The following is a 22,924-nucleotide window of genomic DNA, read 5'->3' as shown; positions in this document are numbered from 1 at the left end:
GGGTTCTTCGGAACTCTCGCTCCTGGTTTTGTCACGAGGAGATGATGAAGGGGGGGGGGGGGGGAGCTGAAGACTACAGATGCAGCGCAGACTCCCTGAAGCAGCTACCGGTGTATGCCCGTGAAGCTTCCGTCTTAAAAACTGCATTAAAGTTTTAAAACTCTGTGTGTCTGTTTTATACCTACCGACGGGCGTCCAGCAGATAGGACAACAGCTGGCTGACTGGCCAGAGCAGGCCACTAGTGGCCCTCCACGGAGTGTTTCTGTGTCATTAGAGGTGTCCAGGCTTGGCTCCCTGCATATTCCTAAGTCCTAGCATTTATAATATGTATCATACAGTACTGGACAAATGAACCTTGTCCATCTGTATAAATGCACAAAATAAAGGCACCAAATAGTTCATTTTTCTCATTACTTGACAATGTGTAATTATTATAATTTGTATTAGTGACACAGGACAAATTCCCCCTGCACTTCATAAAGTTCTTTAAGAGTGCAGTAGGCTTGCTTCAGCTTTAATCAGGACAATGAAAGTTGATTTATGTTTCGCCCTTTTAATGATGTCGCATATGCACCCACTGGTCTAGGAATGTTGTTTGCTGTTTCTAGTGCTGTTGCTCATATATCTCGAGTGGAATCAATTATGTTCTCGCATTATAAACTGCTCTGCAGGAGAGTGTCTGCTGAATGATTAAATTAGTAGAAAGAAAAAACACAAACACAACAGAAAGCAAACACTTTCTGAAAAAAGGTTGTTGAAACTGGGAGCTGTGCAGCATGCTGCTTTGGCTGAACCACTCCGTGGGGTCAGCAAGTGCCAGGTAATATACCGGTGTAACATCGAACCTGCTAAATGTACAGGGGATGCCATATTTTGATTTGCGTTCTAAACTGAGAAAAAAAAGCCGTCTGGAGCAGCCGAATAAAATCTTCCAGATTTATCTCATGTTTGTGTGGGTATTGGGGTGGGTTTTTGGGCAGGGGAAGTGCCTGTCCATCACCTATAGTCACCCCTGCCCCCCCCCCCCCCAAAAAAAAAACCGTCCCCCAACTCCCAGAGCTCCCCTTTCAAACTGAGGAAATATGATTCGCGTCCCCTCCCTAACGCTGTCTGGTTCTCCATGCGCCACTGTACACAACCCCTTATTCTTCCTGCCATTCAGTGCTTCCCCCTCAAACTCTGTGATTACACAGCGCATTCCCCCCCCCCCCCAATGCCTGTGTGTGGTCACCCCCCCCCAATTATGTGTATATTGGTAATAACAAGAATGAGATCAGTGTTTTTTTCATATACCGGTGGTCACCCGAACGTTACTCTGGACTTCTTAGGGAATGACCCCCTTTGCCCTGCACCAATCAAATTAAGTTGGTTGTCATTAGGCATCAGGCTTTCTATGGCCCCCCCATCCCCCTCTCCGGGCAGCTGCTGGACTGTGATGCTGAGAGACAGCCGGGGAGAGGGCCCGGGGATGGGGCCGTGCAGGTCTCTGCTCTCCAAGGCTGTGGGGGCTGCTGTGAGCCTCTGGGAGACTGAGGGTGAGTTGGGGCAGGGTTCTGGGAGGGGGGTGTGGGCGGGGTTTGGGGGGCTGGGTGGGAGGAGTTGGGGAGCTGCTATTTGCAGATCCTTGTGATGGATGACTGCTGTGTGTATGTGTGTGTGTGAGACAGAGAGGGAGAGGGAGAGTGCTTTTTTTTTTTGCTCTTTCCTTACTCTACAGACAAGCATATGATTGCAGGAGTGAAAAGGAGTAAGACATACCCAAAGAACAGCAAGAGGGAAACATCTCCACACCGAGGGGGAGAAAGAGAGAGAGAAAGCTTGCTTAGGAAGGAGATTTGAAACAAGGAAAGATTTAAAACAACCAATTATCTGTATTAAATAATTTAATTTACTTCCTCCTCAGGAAATTCCATTTTATGTTTTTTTTTTCTTTTTTTACCTATTTGATTTTATTTCCTGAGTTGGATGATTTTGGATTTTCTTTTGTTTAATTGTTTTGGAGTAAACTGGTGCAGAGTAGCATGAGAATGGGTACATGGAGCTGGTTCCAGGGGGCTGGGAGAAGTGTTGCGACCATGCCTGGGAGGAGATGCCGTGGTGGGGCCGCCACCGGGCTGGCTGTAGCCGGGCTGTGGGTGATCTTGTGGGGTGCCCTAGCAGGGAGCGGTGCCAACGCGTGCCCCACTCTGTGCACCTGCAGTGGCACCACCGTGGACTGCCACGGGCTGGGGATCAAGACCGTGCCCAGGAATATACCCAGGAACACAGAGAGACTGTGAGTGCCCGGAAGTCTGCTTTGTCTGTCTGTCTTATCTCTGTGCACATTGCAACATTACACTGACCAGGTGTGAAGAGAACAATAGCACTGTCTTTGCACCTAGAGAGGAGCAGGATTGAGAGGTGGCGCCGTTATATGGGCAGGTATAAATAGGTACTTGCGTTGAGGGTAAAGGGAGCAGATGCTGGGTGCCTGCATGTGTGTATTATTTACTTACCTGCTAAAAATACAAGAATGCGCCACGAGAGCTGGCGTGTCGTCATGAGAACTCTTTATGTTCGCAGCACTTGTCTTGTGTGTTAATACTGAATTCACTGTAGTCTAGAAATTTGCCACAATTAAACTCGCGAGTGGCAATGTGTTACTTTTCATTCGCGTGGACTGATTTCATTCTTAGAAAGTCTCCGCGGAAGTCTCCCCGTTAAAACAAGCTAGGGGATCATTGTCGCATTTTCGTTAACTCGTCTTGGTGGCATATCGCACGTACAGCACATGCTATATTGTTTCTTGAAAAATTACAGTTTGTTCTATAATTTTGTTCAATGTTTATTGTAGAGAAGTAAATTGGTCTGAAGCGCAGATCATTTCGCCTCTGTGCATGAAATGTAAGAAAGGATATGTTGGTGTGTTATGTACAATTAAAGCAGGTCTGTTTTGTTTAGCGGAGATTTTTGTCGCTTTGGTGTCGGTTCTTGGTGCTGATACGAAGTCATCTTCCCACTGTACGAATATGCAGCAAAGTAGAATCGCTCCAGAAACGTAACAAATCTTCAGAAGCGCGGCTTGAGGCGGTATGTTGAAGAACTCAATCACAACGCAAATGCAAGCGAAGTGAAATTGTTCACCGGGGGTTGTTCTTTCGGCTGGAAGTGAAACGGATTGCTATATTGATTTGTTGCAAAACAGTACTACTCCGAATACACGCGCTGAAGGAGTGAATAAAGGCGCGTGTAAGAACGTGCTCCAGTGTAGGAGGAGCACATTTAACGTGCATTTCCATCTGATTTCTGAAAAAGAAACTCGTTGCGTTAAGTTCACTTCTGAGGCAGCTGTCTGTTTACGTATGCGTACATGTGGGTGAGACCATGTGGTTAAGTATTTTCTTTGTAAAATATGATAATGATTGTGTCATTTTTAGGTTGCAGAGTTAAAATTGTAAAAATTATAACATGTTGTTTGGATTAGACGAGTATTACGATTTAGAATGTTTGAACTGCAGCAGAAATATATGCATACATTATTTTTATTGTTTATTGCTCAGTGAAGGAGAAACTGCAGATAAACCAACCTTCAGCCAAAACGGAGTGGGAGTTGTCACACTTCACCGTCCCAATTAGTATTCATTTGGTGGGCCATGTATAGGCGTGTCTAAAACAGTGATTGGTCCGTTGATAGAAGTAGGCGTGAATGTGTAAATTAGTTTCCGTTGTTCGCATGCCTCGTGTGGCATTTAGAAAATTAAGACCATTAAAAAAGATTTCCGAGAAAATTGAGGACTGATAAACTGTGATTTCAACGTGAATTACTTATTCATGGCTTCACTAAAATTAAGCACCTAAATATGTCAAAGAGAACACATATTTGTATTTTGCCTATCCATCTCTTTGTTGTGTGATTAACGTGGACAATGGAAAATTCAGCTTTGACAGCACAGGGAATTCAACTTGGGGGAGACCTCCCCAACCACAACATCATTATATGGGGGTAATTCATCAAGGTGATTACCAGAGTCAAGTACTATACATTGAAGTCCCTCATGCATTGCTGTGGACTCAGTGAAAAATGAATATGTCTGGGGTTTTTAAGCTATTGTTATGTAACCCTGAGGGGTGATTCCATCAAACCACAGAAGAATTTGACCTTGACTTTCAATACTAAAATCAGCACAATATTACTCTTTGTCATTACCAAGTATTTTCAATCTAGTTCAAGCTGAAATTGAGCTTAACATTTGGGGTGATTGATTAATTAAACCTTCATTTTTCAAAATGATTAGCCAACTGCTTTGTGGGTGCACTGATTAGCCCCATCTGAACAGAAAGTGCAAGCATTCAAATTCACTCCTTCTAAAATGACTATGGGGGAAAGGGGTGCCTCTTAAATAACTATTCATTTGCATTAATTAACCTTTTTACTGGCGCTCCATGATTAATAGTCATTGAATATGCCATACCGCTCAGAAAAACCAAACACTTTATTTTTTTCATTAGTCAAACAATACCTTCATAAAAATGAAGGAATACATGGAATCTAAACACCTAAAGCCACAGACAGTTAAAACTAGTCATCATGTAACTAATGGCCGTTGTGTAAAGTGTGCCTATGCCCATGTTTATTGTTTGGCGTAACGTGCATGCGGCTGTTTGATTGGTCATGGGACGATCCCCCGAGCAGTCAGTATGTGAACCAGCACGGCTCGTACCGGGAGCCAGAGCCAGCCCAGCGCAGATATTTCCTGAGCGTTCCTGGCTCTCCGTAGGCAGCCTCGAGGCCGATTTATCCATGCTGACAAGGTTTGTAAACGCGCGGAGGGAGACGGCAGAATCCCATTTGCACTTGTCAATGAGCGTTTCGATTGGACCTGACCTTCCCCTGTCCCTGCAGACAGATTTTTTTAATGACTGCGTGCTCAGCGCTTCCAAATACAACAGCCACCCCGGCTCTTGGCATTGTCAACCTGTCCACCCGGCCGAGATGAAAAGAAAGCGAGAGAAATTTTCCGCACAGGCTTGCTTTTAAGAAAGCGCTATTGGAACTCGTTATCATTCTTCTTTTAAATATGTTTGCTGCCATTGGCTCGATGCTGCTTTTTTGAGTACTGGTTGTGAGTTGTGTGGGCCTCTATGATTTATCTCCAGTTGCACTGTACTTTCCCATTCTAGTTTCATCTAGCAGCATAGACTGCCCTGTCTCCTACGGATCCCTATTCTCCACCACCTACAACCTAATATCTGGGAGTGCACAACGGCTTCCAGACCAGGGCAGTGTCTTAATACAGACCGCAGCTGTTGGCAGTGATTCCAGATCGGAGATCTTGAGACAAACTCCCCCTCTCTGTCCCTTACCTTTATTAATTCATCTGTTTCAAAATGTGCGCAGCCCGTGGAGTAGTTGCTGAGATAAGGAGCAATTGAGTGAATTTGCTAGGAGCTCGAACCAGCCGATCCCCAGGGGAGATCGTGCCTTTGTCCTGAGCTAATGACTTTCCAGCCTTCCTTCATTTGGATTTCATACTCCATAAAGGTACACCTTTCCTGATGACAGTCAGAATATTTATACATTGGAAATTAAAGTTTTAGTACTTACCTTTGAACTGTATCAAATTTTGATAAAAAATCAGAGGATTTTATATAATTGAGCCTTCCAAGACAAAGTGAACATTATGGATAGACATACTGTCCAAGAGACCAGGTTTCGTAGCTCTTGTAATGATGGCCTGTTAGGAACTTCAGTTCAGACACAATTACATTTTGCTGTACACTATGAAGGAAGGCTTGCTGTATTACAGCTTGCTGAGATCTGCACTGAACCTGAACAATGGGCATTTAGCCATAGTACTGAATTTAGAGTGACATCGATATCTAAGGTATTTTGCCTCTGAATGGTACAAGGAGTGAATCTGTCCCAGTTTCCCCTCGCTTTGAAGTCAGGTGCTCTTTTATTGACTAGCAGTCACATGGAATTGGTCATCTGACGACAGAATGGTGGTCTAAACAGATATGGGGTGGAGTGGGGGAGGGATTGGGGGTGAAGAGTTAAACCCTGTCTGGTGACACTTCTCACGGGTTCCAAGAATCAGCCCCTCCCCCAGGCCTCAGTTGCCTTATCCTCAAGATTGGGGTTCTTGTACTGCTCCAGGATGTAGAAGCAATCAAACTGAGCCACAGGCAGAACTTCTTTAATATCTCCTGAGACAGGTGGCTAGCTCCAAATGCATGTCTGTGTGTGGCTGTCTGCGGGTGTGTGGGCACACACGTGTGACTGTAAGTCTGTCTGTCTGTCTGTCTGTATGTCAGAAAAGGGCTACCATACGTGCACATCCTCAAATAGGTAGATAAATACTACCCTTAAGGAGTAAGTTAAGAGTTTTGGGAACAGAGATGGGGGTTCTATCTCTCCATAGCGATGGCCTGGGTTTGGCCAGAGGTGGCCTCTGGCACAGTTGGCAACTACACCTCTATTGGGTTGTAATTGACAGCACTTAATTTACCTGATCCGTAACTGAGTCCAGACGTGATAGGACAAATCCCCTCTGTAGCAGCACATGCTGTTGGTAGTCTTGGAGCATGTGCATCTGTGTGTACGCAGCAGCCAGCTGGCTGTAAGCAGAGGTGCTAATCAACTATGACAGGATTAGCACATATTGGGACAGAAGACATAAATCCATTCATTCCTGTCTGCTGCCCATTCCAAGAGAAACGAGCATCGTTTCAGAAATGAAGGATACAAATTGCAGTGGCTGACAGATTTGCACATTTTGGTTATTATCATATTACCATTTTGCTTTAATAAGGTAATGCCCTAGAAATGATGATGACTACTGACGGTTTATTTTGTAAGAGCGCAGAAATGACGGCACCATTTAAATAATCTGTATCTACGTGTTCCCCCATCAGATGTCGACTGCAGGTGACGTAGCTGTTATTTTATTTCAGGTGATTATATTGTTATTCATTTGGTAAGCAGATGCCTTGATCAAGAGTGAGTTATAAAGCTTATATTTATATGTGCTATTTATATGCAGCAGTATATATTCCCTAACTGTTCAGGTACCGTGTGCTCCATAATGTTTGGGACAAAGACTTTTTAAAAATATTTGGCTTTGTACTCCACAATTCTAGATTAGTAATCAAACAGCAAAGTGCCGATTCTCAGCTTTTATTAAAAGGTATTTTTAAAATACACTATATAAATGAAAAATTCACTACATAAATTGCACACCTTTATGTATCGCCCCCCATTCAGGCACCATAATATTTGGGAAAAATGGCTTCATAGGTGTTTCTGATTTGTCAGGTGTGTTCAATTGCTTCAACTGCAGGTATAAGAGCTTTCAGGATCTAGTCTTGATTCGCTTGATTCTAGGCTTTTGATTGCATTTGGAGTCTGTCATTGGTGTTTGTCAACATGAGGACCCGAGCTGTGCCAATAATAGTCAAGGAAGCCATTTTGTCCAAGAACCTTATGCTTATCAAAATCAACTGTTGGAACATCATTAAGAAGAACACTGGTGAGCTCAGTAATTACAAAGGAAGACCTCTGCAGTTGATGACCAAAATATTTTCAACATAATGAAGAAAAAACCCCAAACATCTGTCCAACAGATCAGAAACAGTCTTCCAGAGGCAGACGTGGATATGCTAGTCACTACTGTCCACAGAAGACTTCACAAACAGAACTACAGAGGCTACACTGCAAGATGCAAACCACTAGTTAACAACAAAAACAGGATGACCTGGTTACAGTTTGCTAGGAAGTACCTAAAAGACCCTGCAATGTTCTAGAAAACGGTCTTGTGGACAGATTAGACCAAGATTCACTTGTATCAGAGTGATGGCAAGCATCAGGTGTGGCGGCTAAAAGGAACTGCCCAAGATCCAAAGTACCCCCCTCCCACCCCTAATCTGTGAAACATGGTGTTGGGGGGTATTATCCTTTGGGCATGTATGGCTGCTACAAGTCCTGTTTCACTTGTCTTCAGTCATGATGTGATAGCAGCAGCAGAATGCATTCTGAAGTATACAGAAGCATCTGTTCTTTAACTTGAGTATCTGCTCAAGTTAAAGCAAAAGCCTCCAAACCCATTGGACTGCACTTCATCCTACAGCAAGACAATGGTCCCAAACATACTGCTAATGCAACAAAGGAGTTTGTCAAAGCCAAAAACTGGAAAATTTTTGAAAGGCCAAGTCATCCACCAGATCTGAATCCAACTGAATGTGGGTTTAATTTAGTGAAGAGAAAAACTAAGGCAACTAGCCCCCTGAACAAGCAGGAGCTGTAAAGGCCTGGCTGAGCATTGCTAGAGAAGATACTCATCACCTGGTGTGTATGGGTCACAGACGTCAAGCATGCAAGATATATGCAACAAAGTACTGAACATGACTACTTTCATTTACATAACATTAATATGTCCCAAACATTATGGTGCCCTGAAATGGGGAGCTATATAGGCCGTGTTGTAATGTAAGTGTATTAAGCTGTGTGTATCAAGTAGGTAGGAGACAGTGCATGTGTGGGGGAGTTATTGGGGGGGGGGGGGGCATCTGTGTATGCATTTTGTGGTGCATTAGAGCATTGCTAATGCAAAACTGGTTGCTACCGGCATTGATCAGTCCCACATGCAGAAGTCATGAAGAGAAGTCAGCTGAAGGATTCCTCAATCGGCAGTTCCTTTCAGCCAATAGGCTGGCCCCATCAGACATGTGGGATATGGGTCACCATATTGCTTTCATCAGTGAAATATGCAATTTGCAGCCTCATGTACTCTAAAACTAAGACATCATCATTGATGTAATCGTGATTAGGGGACAGTCTTTACATCTGCGTACCTCTGCATTTTTACTTTAAAGGCTCAAAGACAAATGCGATCAATTTTTATTTAAAATGCATTTAATATGACAGCTTGATTTCTGTTTTATGTTCATTGATTTTTTTTTTCAAATTGCCATGTGCTGCTTATAGTACATGATGTCAATAGTGAATTCAAATATTTATATGCACCAGACCTACATTTAAAGAAGCTAAACTGTGAACTTCTGAGAGATAATATATATATATATAAACTATACTAATTTTTAAAGCAGTGCCAGCTTTATTTTTCCATAATTTTAATTTTATATTTAGCTTGTGGTTTGTTATATCAAAAGAGTCAGTTTAAGTAAGCAGAGTTCAAATTACACCAAAATGAATTTGTATGAGAGAGGTTAAAGAAAAGAGGTTCTCAGAATGTTGTTAGGACAACTAATTGAATGAAAATACCCTGAGATAAATCACGGAAAATGCGATGGATTTCCAAAACTGCCTTCCCTCCCCCGCATGGCGTCTGTGCCCTCCCCCTCTCCACATTCTGTTACATTCCATGGCACACCTGAGTTGCTCCACAGCCTAGCGCATGTCACCGAGTCACCGTTCCATAAGAGCAGCACCGGGCGAGGAGAGGAGATTTGAGCTTATTTCACATGTGATTGATTCCATTCTTACCCTTAGGACTTAGTTACGGGGTGCAGACAGGAGGAGGTTGCTCATATCATACAGATTACCAGCCCTGTCCGTTTCCTTCCCTGTCTGGTGCGGGTAAAATTGAGTTTGGCTTCCGTCATCCGAAGTAACTAGAGACGGCCAGTGCACAGGGTCAGCCCCGAGACGAGGTAATGGTCTTTAGCTCTTTCAGCGGCCGTCCTGAGGGAGGGGGAGGGGGTGGGGGAGAGAGGTCAGGAGTGCGTGGGGTGTACAGTTATTGCCTGCAATTCCTCATGCTTTTTTCTCCTTTCTGATTCATCGCAACACTGCACCATGAGTGCGAGGCGGGGGTAGACACTGTGGAAGGTCAAAGAGAGCCCCTTCTCCTTCAGACTCTGTGCCTCCCCCCCCTCCCCAAATTCCCTTATCCCGACAGACTGTGTTTCATTTGTCAAAGGACATTATACCACAAAAATAACAATGCTTAAAAACATAAAATCCTCAATTAAGGGAAACGTATTTTCCCTCATCATTAATAATTGCCAAATACATACATTGCATAATGTGTTAGCCAATCTTTGACTGCTTTTACATCACTGGAGGGATTCAATATATCTCCTTTTATTAATATTTTTTTTAATTTCAAGTATATTTGCAGAACAATAGATGAATGAGAGGAAAAGCAATATATGGAGAGCCAGGATGGATGTAGCCTCTCTTTGAAGACTGTCTGGTCTTTGTTCTGAGGCAGTCTTCGGGTGTAAATAGAGTGTGACGTGTCCGTAATGAGGTTTGGTGATGGCGTCTCATCTCCAGATGAGTCAGGAGCTGATGTAGTGGCTCTGCTCTGACCTCTGACCTTTTAACACGCCACTGCACCTAATTATCCACGGCTGGTCTCCTGTGTATGTATGCGGTCTTGTGCCTGCATCAGTTTGTGTGTGTGTGTGTGTGCGTGTGTGTGTGTATGCATGCATACATGGTGCCAAGCTGTCAAGGCTTAATCTCTCACTACCTTCATCCATCTCTTCTCCTTTCTTTCTCTCAGCCTTATGCTGTCTCTGTCTCTTAATCTCTCTCCTTCACAATCTCTGACATGTTCTCCCCCGCCTCCCCTTTCTCTTCCTCTTGCTGGGGTTTACCTTCACTGTGATGCACAAAAGCCTGCTGATAGTGCTATTCGCTGGAGGGCTGACCTTTTCTGCTGAGGCTAGCTGGCTAGGGGTTGATTGTTGCAGATATGTGAAAAAGGAAAGAATCCATTTGCTCTGTGTGGATTTCTGCTTTGGTCTGATGCTGTAGCCTCGACCAGCGCTGCCCTCAGGCTCAGTGTCCCGAATCAGGGTTAGAGAGAAGCCCCGGGCTCAAAACAGGGGTCACTACCCACTCACTCCACCCTGATGCAGTTGAGGGGTTGAAATTCCAAGATCATTGATTGCTTTGTGTCAGTAGAATCTCCAAGATCATTGATTGCTTTGTGTCAGTAGAATCTCCAAGATCATTGATTGCTTTGTGTCAGTAGAATCTCCAAGATCATTGATTGCTTTGTGTCAGTAGAATCTCCAAGATCATTGATTGCTTTGTCTCTGCAAAATCTCCAAGATCATTGATTGCTTTGTCACAAGTGTACTAGAATTGAGCTTGTAAAGCTTCAGTACATGAAGCCAGTTACCGGATGTGTGGCAAACGTACATTTGTGTGGACAAATTACCATTTTATCTCAGGGCAGTCATACCACATCTACCTGGCAACAGAGTAGGATAATGGTTCTGGAATTGTGCTGGCAACCCCAAGGTTGCAGGTTCAACTCGCAGGTCGTGTCCAAGGGTTTGCTTAACCTGAATTGCTTCAGTAAATACCCGGCTGTTTATTATGATTGTATGCGCAAAGAATGTTAGCTGCGTAAATTACTCTGGATAAGCGGGTCTGTTAAATGCTTAAACCTTTTAAAAAGTACATTCTGGTACATTCTGTCATGAATCATAACTCCTCTCTCTATGCCTGTGTGTGAAGAAACAGAGAGGGTTTGGTTTTATAACATTAATTAGAAGAATAATGAAGATTACATTTTCATAATTGAAATAATATGCAGAGATAGATGGTTATTTCTTCTTTAGAGCGTTTGCCCCGTTTCTTCAACCTCTGTTGCGCAAGAATGCGCCCTTCTCCAAAGCGTGTCTTGTCACCACTGCTTATTTTCATACTTTGGAAATCAAGACTGGCTCACGTGGATGTGAGTCTGAGGAGGATATCTCATAGGCAGCAAAGCAGGCGAATTGATTCAACAGTGATTCGCTGGTGGACAATAACACATTGTCATTGTGCAACTAACATGCGCCAGAGAGGTGATGCATTTGATGCACCGCTGATGCTGTAAATTAAATTAAAATCTAATACCGAAAAATTACCAAATCATTGTCATCTGAAACTGTTTAATAATTATTCTTTTCAATTCATTATTCTTACCAGCCAGACTCACCAGCAAAGTTATACAGAGCTTTATCAACTCATTAATAACATAAGCAAGCTTAAATATTTTGTTAGACTTTTCCACTATAAGTTGAAGTCTGTGCTTATCTACTTGAAATGTGGAAAACTGGTTTCAGTTTACAGTTGTGCTATAATGTAAAGTAGGGAGGTATCAACATCAGCCATTTTGGCCAGACAAAGGTTGGTTATTAAAGTCAGCCCCAGAATTTCCATTTTGTGCATCCCTACCAAATGCCATGTTACCTTGACAGTGGGAGCTGTTAGTTCTATGTACAAGGGGACTTGGGTGAAGGTATGCCTTGGAATCAGTCAACATTTGTGCTTAGCTTCGCAAGAAAATATATAGATGAAGTATAGTGTCTCGAAATGAAGGGGTATGGTTTTGAAAATAATATGCATATGAAAGTGGCAAAAAACATGTATTTTGTGTATTCTGAAAGTTTGTGAACCTTCAATATAAGATTTTGAAAATGGAAAAAAAATGACAAGAAATATAACCTTAAAATTCCTACTTTTCCAGTTTGAGTCAGTTTATTTTCATTTTTTTAAGGTTTATTTCATCTGACTTCTCTGAGGGAAGGGAGAGACACATATAGCCAGTGCAGACGTGCATTCTGACTCACTGCTCATCTCTATGTAGGCCACTGTCTCCCTGATGCCCCACTTCAGATCTACCAGGTCTCCAAGGGCACTAGGGTCCACTTACATTTAGCTCAGTTTCCTTCTGTGGTCCGACTGCCACGGAAGTACTGATCTGGGCTAACTGGGCTGTCCCACAGTTGGCTGGGCTAAGCTGGGTCAGTCTGAGCTGGTCTGGGTGGGCTGGGCTGTCCCACAGTTGGCTGGGCTAAGCTGGGTCAGTCTGAGCTGGTCTGGGTGGGCTGGGCTGTCCCACAGTTGGCTGGGCTAAGCTGGGTCATTCTGAGCTGATCTGGGTTAACTGGGCTGTCCCACAGTTGGCTGGGCTAAGCTGGGTCATTCTGAGCTGGTCTGGGTTCACTGGGCTGTCCCACAGTTGGCTGGCCTAAGCTGGGTCAGTTTGTGCTGATCTGTGTTAACTGGTTGGTTTACTGGGCTGAGCAGTCTGTTCTGAGCTAGGCTGGGTTTAACTGAACTGGTTTGGTCTGAGTTGGGCTGGGCTGCACTGTTCATATTCCTCAGACCTACTTTGTCTCCAGGATCCTGGCCCCCTGAACTCCACAGCCCTTACATTCACACACATTCACATGCATACACAGTCAGAGTGCAAATGGATGTGTGATGGACATGGCAGTTTTAGTATAATGGTCAGCTGGTCATGTTACCAATGTTTGCTTTATAAATGTGTGTTTTTATAAATGCCTTTTCTTGCAATCATGTCTTTGTTAACGTGTGTCCTTGTGATTTGAGTCTTGTGTAGCTTCAATTTGTAAGTGTATATTTTTGTGAATGTACTGTACATTTATCCATATGCATAGGGAATGTGTAATATATGAAAATGTAGGTTAAGACTACGTAGTAGGGCTTGGCTTTAGCTCAGTCTCTTATGTTTGCGGGTGGACCTGGTTTCCATTTCAGGTTAATTCTGTTTTATAGAGAGACCTTGCACACGTTGGGGTTGCCAGGAAAACCCTGGGGGGAATTGCACAGATCAGATCGCCTGTTCCACTACAGCGAGCAATTATGAGGCAAAGCAACTCATTCTAGGCTCTGTGAAACAGTGATGTCATCCTGTTTTCCACCACTCTTGCAATATAATGTGCAAGATGTTGCAAGCTAACACTGCAAAGGCTGCAAACATCCAGCTGTCATCTCTGTGAAGTGCATTGTGCACAATCGCTCACAGTCATCCAAGGTCACTCACGGACACTCTCAGTCTCTCACAGTCTCTCACATGCTCAGTTTGACCAATGTTCAGTGCCATGTAATTGCAGCTGCACAAGCAAGCTTACAACTTACTTTTTCATAAGTATCACAACTTGAAAAGAAAGCTCAAACTCGAAAAACACATTTGTTTGCATATATGCGTGTGTGTCTTTGTTTGCGTGCGTGTGTGCATCACATGTGTTTTCTCTTGCTCAGTCAGAATACATTTAATTTATCATTGCATAACACAAAACAGTTTTTCTTCCATTTGAGATTCCCAGCATATGAGTAAGATAAATACAGTTTATTTATTCAGTTTTTCTCAGAAACCCCTTGGTACACAACAAGGTACACGCACACTTTGAAGTTTTATAGTGGTTACAAAACTGGAAATGGGCCCTTGTGACTCAAAGGCTAGATAAATAATGTGATTTAACCTGCTTTTAAAACTTTTAAAAGTTCCCAGTGCTGCCTCCTATCTCTGGAAAGGGAGGACACTGCTCCCTTCTCCCAATTCCTGACACCCCCACAACCAGCATGCCTCCACACCTGACTCCCCCAGCACCCACCCCAATCCTCTGCCATCCCACCCCATCACTTCACATAGCTCCACCCTCAGGTCGACCCTGGTCGGATGACCTGCCGCATCAACACCCACACCTGGCACCCACCCAACCCTCCACCACCTTCACTTGCCCTGCCTTGCCCTGCCCCAACACCTGACAGACGCTTGGCTCATGCCCCACTCTGCTCCAACATTTAACATACCCTCTAGCTCAGCTGCAACATTTGACACACCCTCACACTGACCCCAGCTGGGTGACATTTCAAAAATCGATTATTGATTTGATTGAAGCAAAGTGGATCTGAAATACCTTGAGCGGTGGGTACAATGCCAGGGCCCCATTTGGTACTTAACCCCAGTTGTGTCCTCCCGCTTTGGCCTCAAATTACACCACTCTTCACCGCTCATCTGGTTTATTTCACAGCAGCTCTGGCCAAGTCAAATTGAGGGAAACTAAAAGTTTAGGGTCAGAAAAGAAGGCTTTGTTCAACGAGCGATTTCATATTTCCTTCATCACGTACAGAGTCCATAGCGATGAAGCCACGAGCTCTTGACCTTTGAACCTCATGGACAATGCACACGGTTACACCGGGCTTCTTGGTTGCGGACTTAGCGATCCGGGTCCGTGGAGCGAGGCAAACGGAGTCAATGGCGAGTGTCCCCTCGTCTCTGTGATGCGCAGATGTGGAGGCTCCCTGGGGCCCCGTGAGAGGGGGGGCGTTCCGCCTGTCTGTGCGGCGCCTGCTGGAACACGAGTGGCTGTCTCTGTGCATGACCCTCCCCCCCCCCCTTAGGCTTCTCGACGGTGACATCATCCCTGCATGCTCCGCAGGACTGTCAGTCAAACTGGGCGATGAGGTAATAGAAGCAGCCCTGGCACGGAGCAGCAAGCTGGTGAACGGCAGCTTGGGCTGCATTAGCCAGCGACACGAGCTGGGGCTTTGATGCTTCTCTGGTTCTTCTTATTGGCTTTGTTGTGGAATCTCTGACGGTTTTATGCTTTTTGAAGCTCTGCTTTGTTGTGGGCCCCAAGGGGCTTATTTGCTGATGTGGTCAAAAAGCTAAATACCATCTTGCAAAAAACTAGACCCAATAAAAATCTTTTTGTATTTATATGTCGTGATTGTTATGAATGTAGTTTGTCTTTCATATTTTATGCCTATGAATTGTATTCATAAATGCATCCGCTACAGTTTCAATTTGGGGGAACAGAGACAAATGCTTGCTCTCCTATGGAGGACCTGCTGCTTGCTGGGGTTCCTTTCATTACATTGGAGTAGGGGCTGGTGGGGTATGATGAGGGCACAATCTGATTGGCTGTTTCCCTCATTTCCTTTATAACTTGTCAGATAATCACACTTTGCCCTGCGGATACTGCATCGTGCTCTGAAATGTTTGTGCGCTCTCTGCGCGTGGAGCAGAGAAGTAGGAGTGGAATGATAAATGGAGGTATGGGGAGGTAGAGTAAAAGTGAAATGATGGATGGAGCAGTACTGCAGTCTGCAGCGGTGGTCTCTGTCTCTCCGGCTCTCCGGCTCTCTCCGTCTCTCCGGCTCCCCCGGCAAGCGTGCGGAGGCGTCCTCCGCGCCGCCGTCCAATTGCCCCGGGGGCCCCGTCGCCGCAGCCCTGTCTGCCAGCTCCTCGGGGCCCCTCCCCCTCCGGCCCCCGCTTAATTAAACACCCCGCCCTTTTGTCTGACCGCCCCCGGAGCATGAAATAGTCGACTGTCGCACCTCGGCGCGGACGGGGGGGGGGGGGGGGGATTTGCGCGGCGCGCTCCTGGTGGGGGGGGGGGGGGTTCCGACTCCCGACCTCCTCCCCGTCTTCCCTTTCATCTGCGTTTTTGGAGTCGGAGACACCGGAGGGGGAGAGGAGGGAGGTTCTCCCGTGGACCAGCCGTGCGGCTTTTGTGTTTGTTTGCGTTTCTCTCCCGCCCCTGATGAGGCCGGGGGAATTGGGGCTGTTGCGTTTGAATGGGCTCCAAGCTGTCGGAGGAGCAGGGAAACAGAAGCCAGCCCTGTCTTACTCCCCCATCCTACGCCGCTCCCCTCCCCTTTGCCTGATGCATGTTTTATGTGACTGAAGGCTCAGAAATGCTAAATATCTTTGGTCTTTACTAATAACACGTTAATTTATTGAAATATTAACTTATAAAAGCAAAGTCGTAACATTTTCACTATTTGTTTTTTTTAATAGCATATTTCCATAATGTAATGTTTATAAATTTCTACATTAATGTCTATCTACATTAATTTCTCTTTGTGTATTACTGATTCAGTAGCACAAGATTCACTTGTGTTCTTATTTATTTAACTAATTAATTTATGTCGGTAGAGGGCACACAGCCTGCCTTCAGCAGAGAATGTGATGTAGAGAAGGTTCTAGATTCAGATGGAGGTTTTCATCATTGAACGGAGCCTGCCCTGACTCTGCTGTACCTCAGCCAATGTGCAAGTTTGCGTTTGCTTAACCTCCACGCTTTCTTTTGTAGGGAGCTGAATGGAAACAACCTCACCCGCATCACCAAGAATGACTTTGCTGGCCTCAAGTACCTCAGAGTCCTGTAAGTGATCCCTTAATCCAGTTTCTCCCAAATGTATTAATCTCAAAGACCCTTAACATGACCACCTGCTGACTGAGGATCATAGCTTCCATAAAATAGTTAACTTTTGACACCTGGGTGTGACTTGGACTATAGAATGCATTGCAATATCTATTTAACACAGCAGGACTGTGCATGGAAAAAATGAATAAAATGCCCCCTTTTGCCTGAGAAAAGCAGCTCCAGTGATGTTCTTATTTAAAAGGGTAAATACTGGGGGCTAAGGCTGTAAGTTATTAAGTGAAGAAAGGGCAATTGAATAAACAGGATGCTCACCTTCCTGCGATAAACAGAGTGAGCACACCACCATAGTAAAATGATGCCAACCAAATCTGTTCCCAGGCAAGACTCAATATACTAAAAGACAAGTGTTTAGCACTATATATTTAATGTAAAAGATTACAATGAGCATGTTACCAAGGATAATATTACGTTGAAGTCTAAAAGGACCCTAAAAGGAACTTTTGCAGACCACCGGGGGGTTTACAAACCCCGGTTTGGGAGCTACAGTCCTAATCTACTGTTTCTTTATATACTGAGGAAGATTCACACAGCACCTGTACATATGGTGTTATTCAAAGGGTCATCTTGTCTTCAGAACAGTAATTACATGTGAAGCTGTGGAGTAATAGAGAGCAGCAAATAAGCTTGTGTTGCCATCATTAAGCCTTCTCCAAACGCCCACCCCTGGATTTCTTAATCTTTCAAGCCCTGTGGTTGATGCTAGCATCCTTTCTGAAGAATGCATTTACCGTACAGTTTCTCTACTGATATCTTATAAATGACTACATTGTAATTTGTACCTCTGCCATCAGGCCTGGGTGAAATACGTCTTTGTTTTGGATTCAAATACTTTTTACGTTTTACTGATCTTGTCTGGTGTATTGGAACCAATTAAATACTCTCAAAAAGTGCAAACCCTGCCTTCTGGTCTTATTGGCAGGCTCAATTACACCAGGCAAGATCAGTAGAGCACAGAAAAGTATTTGAATCCGAAACAAATACGTATTTCACCCAGGTCTGCCTACCACATACACCCACCTTTCTTACCCCATACCAATAGATATTCCTTCATGCTACAATTCATGGGTAGATGTTACCTTGTCAACAGTGAGACAGTTCCTTTTGAGGGGGCGTGAAAGCTGGTTGAAGGATTACCAGGCTGTACAAGGCAGAAAATCGTAGAATACATCGGTCAACGAATGGGCAGGGAGGTCACAGTTAAACTGAGCTGGAACACTGATTGGAACCATGGAGTGGAGCAGGAGGCAGTGGGTGGGGCCTCTGCTCTTTTTGACCCCCCTCAGAGGCCTTCAGACTAACAAGGCTTCTGAACTTTGACCTTTGACCTCGTAGCTGAGGACCTGGAAGTGTAATTCACCAGAGGGCCGGGGCTTCTGGGCTTGGAGAAAGGCTTGTGTTACAGTCCAGCTGTGTTTTGCAAAAAGGAAAATCTGAAAAAATAGAGATCCTTTCCATAGGGCCCCCTCCCCCAATCCTGCCTAGACAATTTATGACCTTTTCAATTACTTGTTGTCTTTAAGAAAGAATAAAAAAATGATGCATGGACCTCCTATTGAGTGCTGTGAGGTTTTTTAATTCTGCCAGCAATGTTTGACACTTGGCTGGTAGCAAAACTGCTGACCACGGACCCTTCTAAGAAATATCACAAGAGTGTAGTATAACTGTCAGGTAAATTGAACCAGATTTTCCTGTTGACTGACGTTCGTATAATCAGCCTTCATGAATGCTTTCTATCCCCACGCCATCAATATTCATAAGAACCTGTCATTTCATTTACACTTTTATTCATAAATTTATGATCCACATGTCCTTGATTTATGATTTTCATTTATATTCGATTCCAAAGGAATTTAAAACGCTGAATATTTCTCCAAGGCTTCAAAGGATGTAAGGATCCAAGAGGGACTCTTTTATCTGTTGATGAAGGAACTCTTTTGTTTATGGGTTGGATGCCGGTCTAGTGATCATGTGCTCGTGTAGTTTTCCTTTAATCCGTTTCTTTTTTTTGCCGTCAGTTCGCGAGAGATTGTCTTGGCAGCCCCCGTTGACCGCGGTGTTTATTATCACTGTGGAGCATCCCTCGCCGGAGAGAGGCACTGACCGCACTCTGGCTGTGTCACAGTCACCCCCCGCTTCCAACACTCGCCACAGCAAAGCGCTTTTCCCTGGCACCCTAAGAACAAAAACACCCAGTCATCTTAAAAAAGTGACCCCCCCCCCCCCCCAACCCCAACCCCCAGACCACAGGCCACTGGGTTTATCGCCTGTACGCTCTTCTGGACACCCGACAAACTGGCATCTCGTAGGACAGGGTTCCCAGCCACCGTACTTTAGAGCACCCAACCCCCCCCCCACCCCCCTTACCAAAGCTGTCACCTCATCCCCCTGCTCTCTTTCTCTCTCACTCTGCAGGCAGCTGATGGAAAACCAAATTGGCACCATCGAGAGAGGAGCGTTTGATGACATGAAGGAGCTGGAGAGGCTGTGAGTGCCCCAGGCTGTGGGGGGTAGGGTGTGGGGGGTGGGGGGTGGATTCTAAACCTGAATGTTTTACCACTTACACATTCTGCTGGGAGAATAACACTCTCAACCACACACACACACACACATGCATACATATACGCACGTACGCACACACAGTCACTCTCTTACACAAAGGCACACAAAAGCAGATACGACCCTGTGTATACTGTAGACATAAACACACACGCATACATGTCTTTCACTCGCTCGCTCGCTCACTCACTCACTCAGCACTTCACATCCATACGTGCACAAAGACGCACACAAGAGGGTGCGCGCAAAATAGCTGCAATAATGCTCCGCGCTCTACGGGAGACCAATATCGGGGTCCACTCACCACGCATAGTGATGAGGCAGGGCATTAGGGGTCTTTTTGGGCGGCGCTGGAAAGCCTCTCTGGGTGGCAAGAGGAGGAGGTGGGAGGAGGAGGCCGGCCCGGGCCCTAGGGCTGAACCACGCCTCCTTCTTTCTCCCCCCCGTGCCGTGTTTAACTGTCAGCCCGGTTAGCGGATAATAAGACGGCGAGGCCTGTCATCTGCAGGCTTACGCGTATCCAAATCCATATCTGCGTAATTACACACGTGTTCCCAATGACACACCAGGGGGACGTGATCTGAAAACTGAGGCTTCTGGAGGCCGTAATCAGTCGCAATCCTTCCCTTGATTTTTCTAAATATTTTTGTGTGCATAATTCCTGCTTTTCCTCTGTTATTACTTTCCCACGCGGAGAGGAAGAGTTTAAGTCGTCTTCCGCCAGAGGCAGCTGCCAAATTCTCAGCTGTAGCCTCCGTCTCCTAATCCTCCTACTCTGTACCCCGGCCTGACTGTCACTCAGCTAGCGTGTACTTGCTATTGCTCCCCCTCCCCGGCTTTTGAACGGGAATGCAAGTGATCTTTGGCCTGGAAGAGTATAACACTAACACTGTCTTTAACTCTTAGGAGTGCAATTTTATATTTGTAACATCATTTTTCTTTGGGTCCGTTACTTAAAAAATGCACTGTTTACTTACATTTGTTCCATAAAGAAACATTTGGCTGTTGAATTGAATAAATGCCCTTTCCACTCGTTTAGAAATTAATTACTTGGTCTTCTACTTCTATAATTTGCCATTGTGTGATGAAGAAGCACACAGGTTGGGTTTTTCAGTGTTAATGAGTGTAGTCTGCCCGGCAGGCGCTACTGAGCTGACCGTGGCACTGGTGTTTGGGACCACACACGGCCTAATGCAGAGGTCACAGACCTAGCATCTGCCCTTATACCATGCCCTTAGGTTTTATTGACAGAAATTGTGTGTGTGTGTGTGTGTGTGTGTGTGTGTGTGCGTGTGTCTCCTGCAGGCGCCTGAACAAGAACCAGCTTCAGCAGCTCCCTGAGATGCTGTTCCAGAAGAATGCCGCATTGTCCAGACTGTGAGTACCCCATGACCCACCCGCCCCCCACCCCCGCCCCTCGCACCACTCCCCTATGACCTGCCCCCCTCCCCCCTTGACACTGTGTGGAGAATCCACAATATGGTGCCTTCTGCAAAATAAAAAAAATATAGGGATATTTCTGCATGGAAAATGAAAGGGTGGAGGTGAATAAGGGGTTGCTGCTTGTTCAATAATTCACTGGGCTGTGTATTTTCCCTTTTGGACTCCATGGTGGCTGGCTGAGGATGGGTATCCATCATTCTGCCCGTGCTCCCGTTCTCTGATTGGCTGTGTGAGAGGCTTTTGAGAAGCCAGAAAGTTCTGTGGCGCCAGAAGGTCAAAGGTTCCCTTTGCTAGCACTAGCTCCGCTGGACGTTTTCAGGTCATGTGTTCTGTGTGTACAGTACTTATGCTGCAGCAACATCAGCTGGCTACCAAAGATGATCACGCACACGCACATGCACGCACATCCTGAAAGTTGTCATAGACGCAGGACAAAAACCCACAGTGAAAACTGAGTTACATCCCCAGGGATCAGCAGACAGTGTGTCTGTGTCATTTACCCTCACGTGAGGATTAATCAACATCAGTAGGGACCGTCAGGAGCAGTTTACAAACACTGTTTCTCAGTAAAGTCTGTCTGCAATAATGATCTACATACAGAGCCTTTTAGGGTGTGTGACTGTTGTTTGGCTTTTCCCCCTCCCAGGCTTTCTAAGCTCATGAGCATGTGATCAAGTTTAAATGCATTTTTGAAGCTCATGTTTTTTTTTTTTTGCTACTTTACCATTCGTTCGGTCTAGGGCCCTTTCCCCACTGTGTTATTGCAATTATTTTGCTTCTTTTTTTTTTTAAGGAATATGAGGGAATGGGGGCTTTTAGGGGCATTCATGTGCTCCATCAGTGACTTGCCTGTTTTCTTGGCGCATTATATTTCATATATCCATATATATATATATAATATTTTAAGAATTTTAGATGAGTCTGTATGCTTGAGTCTACCATGAATCGCTCTGAATGTGTTCCATTGATGGGTGGCTTTTATGTGCAGAACCCTCTCTCTCTTACTGTCTTTTTTTTTGTCCTGTTATTTCCCCATGACCGGCCCCCCGCTCTGAAGATGTCTCTAACGCTCAGTAGGGCCCAGACCTGAAACTGCTTCTGATGCAGTCTGACTCGCTCTGAAATTTCTTTACGACGGTAATGATTCTGTTCAGCGCTCGGAACGCACGACCTTGATGGTTTGATTGCGCGTTTACGGGAGGGGGGGCGGGGGTGTAGCGGATGGAGGGGGACGTGCTTTTTGGGGGCGATTGTTGAGACGAGCAGATGAGAGGGTATTGTATGGCCTGATGAAGCAGGCCTAATTCCTGCGGCTCTTTGTATTCATCATGATTTAGCCTGTCGGGCTGCCCTGCTGCTCCGACTCTTAAATGGCTGCCAGTCACAATTTGTCTGACTGTGCGAGGAGTCGGGAACAAAGCTCTAGGAATGGCGATGCACTGAAATGGCTTTTTCATCATTGATTAGAGCTGCATTTTTTCCTGGGTTCCAGTTTTTTTTTCATTATTCATATTCCCTTTTCCTTTTAATTAACAGTTTGGCTAATTAATCATTATTTATAATTATAATTATGGTTATGATTATGAATACGTAAATGTATGTTGATAATAGTGATTATTATTATTATTATTAGTAGTGGTGGTGGTGGTAGTAGTAGTAGTAGTAGTAATGGTCATAGTATAGTAGTATTGTGTGATTTTAACATTTCTTATACACAAATGAAGCATTCCATTTGGAAGGGTTTTGCTATTGTGCTTTGTCTCACGGTACTCAGGTGACAGTTGGGGTGGGGGGTGGGGTGGGGTGGGGGGAGGGTTGTCTTGTTAAACGCTCCTTCTGAATACCCATGCCAAAGAAAGGTCAATGTATTGCCCTGACCCTTTTTTTTTTGCTGCGCCTGAGTTTTCTCATGATTATTTTACCAATCATATCGTCAGG

At 44.9% G+C, this 22,924-nt stretch overlaps 1 protein-coding gene across 1 annotated transcript in view; it reads left to right on the top strand.

Moving 5' to 3' along the window:
- The first annotated feature begins 1,647 nt into the window (after positions 1-1,647).
- Positions 1,648-22,924, top strand: part of slit1b (slit homolog 1b (Drosophila)) — a 115,102-nt gene continuing 93,825 nt past the window's right edge. Inside the window, exons 1-4 of the mRNA XM_064320908.1 lie at positions 1,648-2,276; positions 16,853-16,924; positions 19,400-19,471; positions 20,849-20,920. Coding sequence (XP_064176978.1) covers positions 2,023-2,276; positions 16,853-16,924; positions 19,400-19,471; positions 20,849-20,920 — 470 coding nt within the window. The 5' untranslated portion in view covers positions 1,648-2,022. The remainder of the gene's footprint in view (positions 2,277-16,852; positions 16,925-19,399; positions 19,472-20,848; positions 20,921-22,924) is intronic.

The sequence above is a fragment of the Anguilla rostrata genome, chromosome 2 (assembly GCF_018555375.3).
Source record: "Anguilla rostrata isolate EN2019 chromosome 2, ASM1855537v3, whole genome shotgun sequence".
NCBI lineage: Eukaryota > Metazoa > Chordata > Actinopteri > Anguilliformes > Anguillidae > Anguilla > Anguilla rostrata.
This window is presented reverse-complemented; position numbering and strand designations above follow the sequence as displayed.